Consider the following 3,144-nt stretch of genomic DNA (forward strand, 5'->3'; position numbering starts at 1 on the left):
GGGTGGGGGCGGTGGTCTCCCTTTGGGGGGATGGGGGGCGGCGTCGTGGGAACGGGGAGAAGGGAGGGATGGGGGGCAGGGTGCTGTAAAGAGACCGGGGACGACGGGGTATTCAAAGCGAGGCAGAGAGAAGGGGAGGGTGGGCTGGCGCAATGGTTCGAATCTTTTCTTGTCCAGGACTGTGTACCAAGGGAAGCCCGGTCATGCACCTTCATAAGAGAAAGGTGCGCTCTTCAGTGCAAGCACTAGGACAGGCTACCGACGGCACAGGCTACCATCGGTAGGCACGCCCAGCTCCGCCCGCGTGCTGAGCTGCTGGGAGGAATCAGCAGGCCACGCGCCCGCCCACCTGACCGACCCCGTGGCCGCCACGGGGTACATCCTCATGGTCTCATCGATGACGGCGTTGAGGTACGGCAGGCGGGACAGGTCCTCGTACGTCAGCTGCCTGGCGGGAGAGGGATGAGTGTGTGCGTGCGTGCACGCGCGCTCGCACTGTTCCTCGGCTGTGCGCGAATGAAGTTACAAGGCTCGTTACTCATGTCACGCCGGAACCCGTTGGTGGGGCGTACAGTCTGCACAACACCTGCAGCTTGACTGATGGGCTCCTGCCTGGTTGGATTGCTGCGCATCAGGGCACTTGCTGAGCAAAGGTGTGAGGCTGACACCTAGCCCCCAGGGCCGTATCTCTATTGGATGGGCAAGGGATGGCGAGTACCCATCCCTCGCGGCGCACCTGGGCGTGACGCAGTTGGGCTGCCCCGCGTGCAGCAGCCCCGCGCTGCCCAGCTCCCCCTTGATGCGGCGCTGGATTTCGGGGCTGGCGGCCACGTTGAAACTGAAGCGAGTTTAGTGTCAAAAGTGTGGGTCGGGGGGGTGCAAGAGAGCCTGCTTGTGGGTTGGCGGACGAACCTCTTCCAAAACAAGGGAGGACGAAGCAGCTAATGCAATGTTTTCATACAAATGCATTGCGCTCAGATAATGTGGCAGTCACAGTGTGCAAGGAGCTGGCAGGTGAGCGGGCACCAATGCGCCACATGTGCACGCATTGCCCCTGAACTCACAGGCACCAGGCGATGGTGTGGCTGGAGGTGTCGAAGCCGGCCAGGATGAAGGCGCCGATCTCGGGCAGCAGCTGCTCCTTGGACAGCGGCTTGCCTTGGGAGGGTCCGAGGTTGGGGTGTGGAGGTGGTGAGGCACGCCGGGGCTGCAGCATCGGCCCACCCTCACCACCTGACCCTGAACGTTTTGCGCCTGCCCTGGGGCACACTGATGGTGGTTCAGATCACCCCCCCCCCCGGCGGCCCGCTTTCCTCGAATCCAACTCTTCCCACAAAAAGGCCAGCAGCTAGGCCCTTCAATGAGTGCAGAGGGAGTGAAACCGTCTCACAAAGCGCTCCTATGTACGGGCCCCCAGAGCACCACCCAAGCAAGCCCTCGCGAGCAGGGGCCGCCCCCTCCTCCTCCTCACCCGTCTTTGGGTCCTTGAGGCGCGCCAGGCAGGCCCACAGCACGCTCTCATCCTCTGGCGGCACCCCCCTGGCCCGTATGGTGTCGTAGATCTTCTCGTAGAGGGAGCCCAGGACCCTCTGGGACCGCCACACGGCGCGGGACCACTGGGGAGTGTGTGTAGAGGAGGATTGGCATCAGGACCGTAATTTGGTTCAGGACGGTTGATGACGGGCCGGGTGTGTGTTAGATGCAGGGGCCTTTGAGGGCGGAGGGGGCGGCAGTGTGCATGGCCGCGCTTTGGGCGTGTTTCTGATGGGGCCCACCCTGCTTGCCCCTACTCCAATCTGAGGCCCCATATCGCCAGGCGTACGATCGACGACTCCTTTCTTTTATGGAAAATGCCACCACACTTACGCGCCCTTCATCCCTTGAACCCCAAGTGCAACAGCCGAAACGCTCCCTGAACCCCTGACCCCACCACGCCCACATGCCCAACCAGTCACCACCCCAGCCACCCACCCTCCCATTCACCCACCCATCCGCCCACCCAACCACCCCACCCGCCCACGCACCCTGGGCCTGACCAGGGGGTTGACCACCTTGCGCAGCGGCATCTTGATCCTCTCATTGGCCTCCTCCAGCACCAGGTTCACCGCGTGGCCCACCTGCGGCATTTTTGGGTCGGTTGAGGGCGGAAAGAGTGCGGGTTTTGTTTTGAGATTCCCCCGTGGATGGGGTTGGGATGGGCGGTTGAGAGCGGTTTATGGGTGTACTGATTTCTCCGGGACGGCATTTCGGTGCGTGTTAAAGTGCTGGGTTGAGAAATGGTGAGTCCGCACACATGACGCAAACTAGTGCGTGATGGTGGCGCCTGGACCATTCAGCTAGCAGAACTGCGCGGCGGCTTGGTGCGGGGCAGGCGGGCGGCCGCTGCAAAAGGCGGCCGGCGGGTGCTAGAGAGCTGCCCCACCCCGCATGCGCCCTGTAAAGCCTTCCGATCTCCCTCAAATGCAGGGATAAGCCCAAGTTTTTCATTCTTTCTTTGTGCTGATTGTAATAGATAAGCCCGCTTTTTCCAGTGTCCCACCTCCTCGCTGTTGACCCGCCGCAGGTCCATCTCAAAGAGGCCCTCCAGGAACACGTCAAGCAGCATCATCTCCACCTGTGGAAGATCAGGGGCCAGCGGCGGGTGGCGACTGGCAGATTGTTGTTCAACAAGCTATAAGAACCTTGCTGTCTTCCGTCCTCTAGGGTTGAGGAGCAGCGGCAGTCAGCAGGTCGTGATGTGAGCAGTGCTGGTGTGATAAGAGCATGCAGGCCGCATTTGCACAACAGGGGAGCTGGTGCCCTATCAGTGGTGAATCTTGGTGCGGGGTGCCAGCAGCGATGCCCCACCAAAAGGTGGTCTCAAACGAATTTTCAGATCTGCAACACGCGCAGGAGCAGGCCCTGCAGCACTGACTAAGCACACACGCCCTGACCAGCTATGACGCCCACGCACACTCACGTGGATGCGAGCGCGCATGCCCGCGTGCGTCCGCTCAAACACAGGACCTACCTACACGCCCACGCCCACGCACACGCACACGCACACGCGCACGCCCACGCACACGCACACGCACACGCACACGCACACGCACACGCTCATGCACCCGCACACGCACACGCACCCGCACACGCACCCGCACACGC

General features: G+C 62.2%; 1 protein-coding gene across 1 annotated transcript in view; it reads right to left on the bottom strand.

Annotated features, from left to right (window-relative positions):
• Positions 1-2,977, bottom strand: part of MNEG_5511 (putative cytochrome P450 6t1) — a gene marked incomplete at both ends in the record, with an annotated part of 5,418 nt that extends 2,441 nt beyond the window's left edge. The window contains 7 exons of the mRNA XM_014046017.1: positions 355-448; positions 737-838; positions 1,065-1,158; positions 1,472-1,616; positions 2,025-2,117; positions 2,540-2,614; positions 2,960-2,977. Coding sequence (XP_013901471.1) covers positions 355-448; positions 737-838; positions 1,065-1,158; positions 1,472-1,616; positions 2,025-2,117; positions 2,540-2,614; positions 2,960-2,977 — 621 coding nt within the window. The remainder of the gene's footprint in view (positions 1-354; positions 449-736; positions 839-1,064; positions 1,159-1,471; positions 1,617-2,024; positions 2,118-2,539; positions 2,615-2,959) is intronic.
• Positions 2,978-3,144: the final 167 nt, after the last annotated feature.

Source organism: Monoraphidium neglectum, assembly GCF_000611645.1.
Source record: "Monoraphidium neglectum strain SAG 48.87 unplaced genomic scaffold scaffold00827, whole genome shotgun sequence".
Taxonomy (NCBI): Eukaryota; Viridiplantae; Chlorophyta; class Chlorophyceae; order Sphaeropleales; family Selenastraceae; genus Monoraphidium; species Monoraphidium neglectum.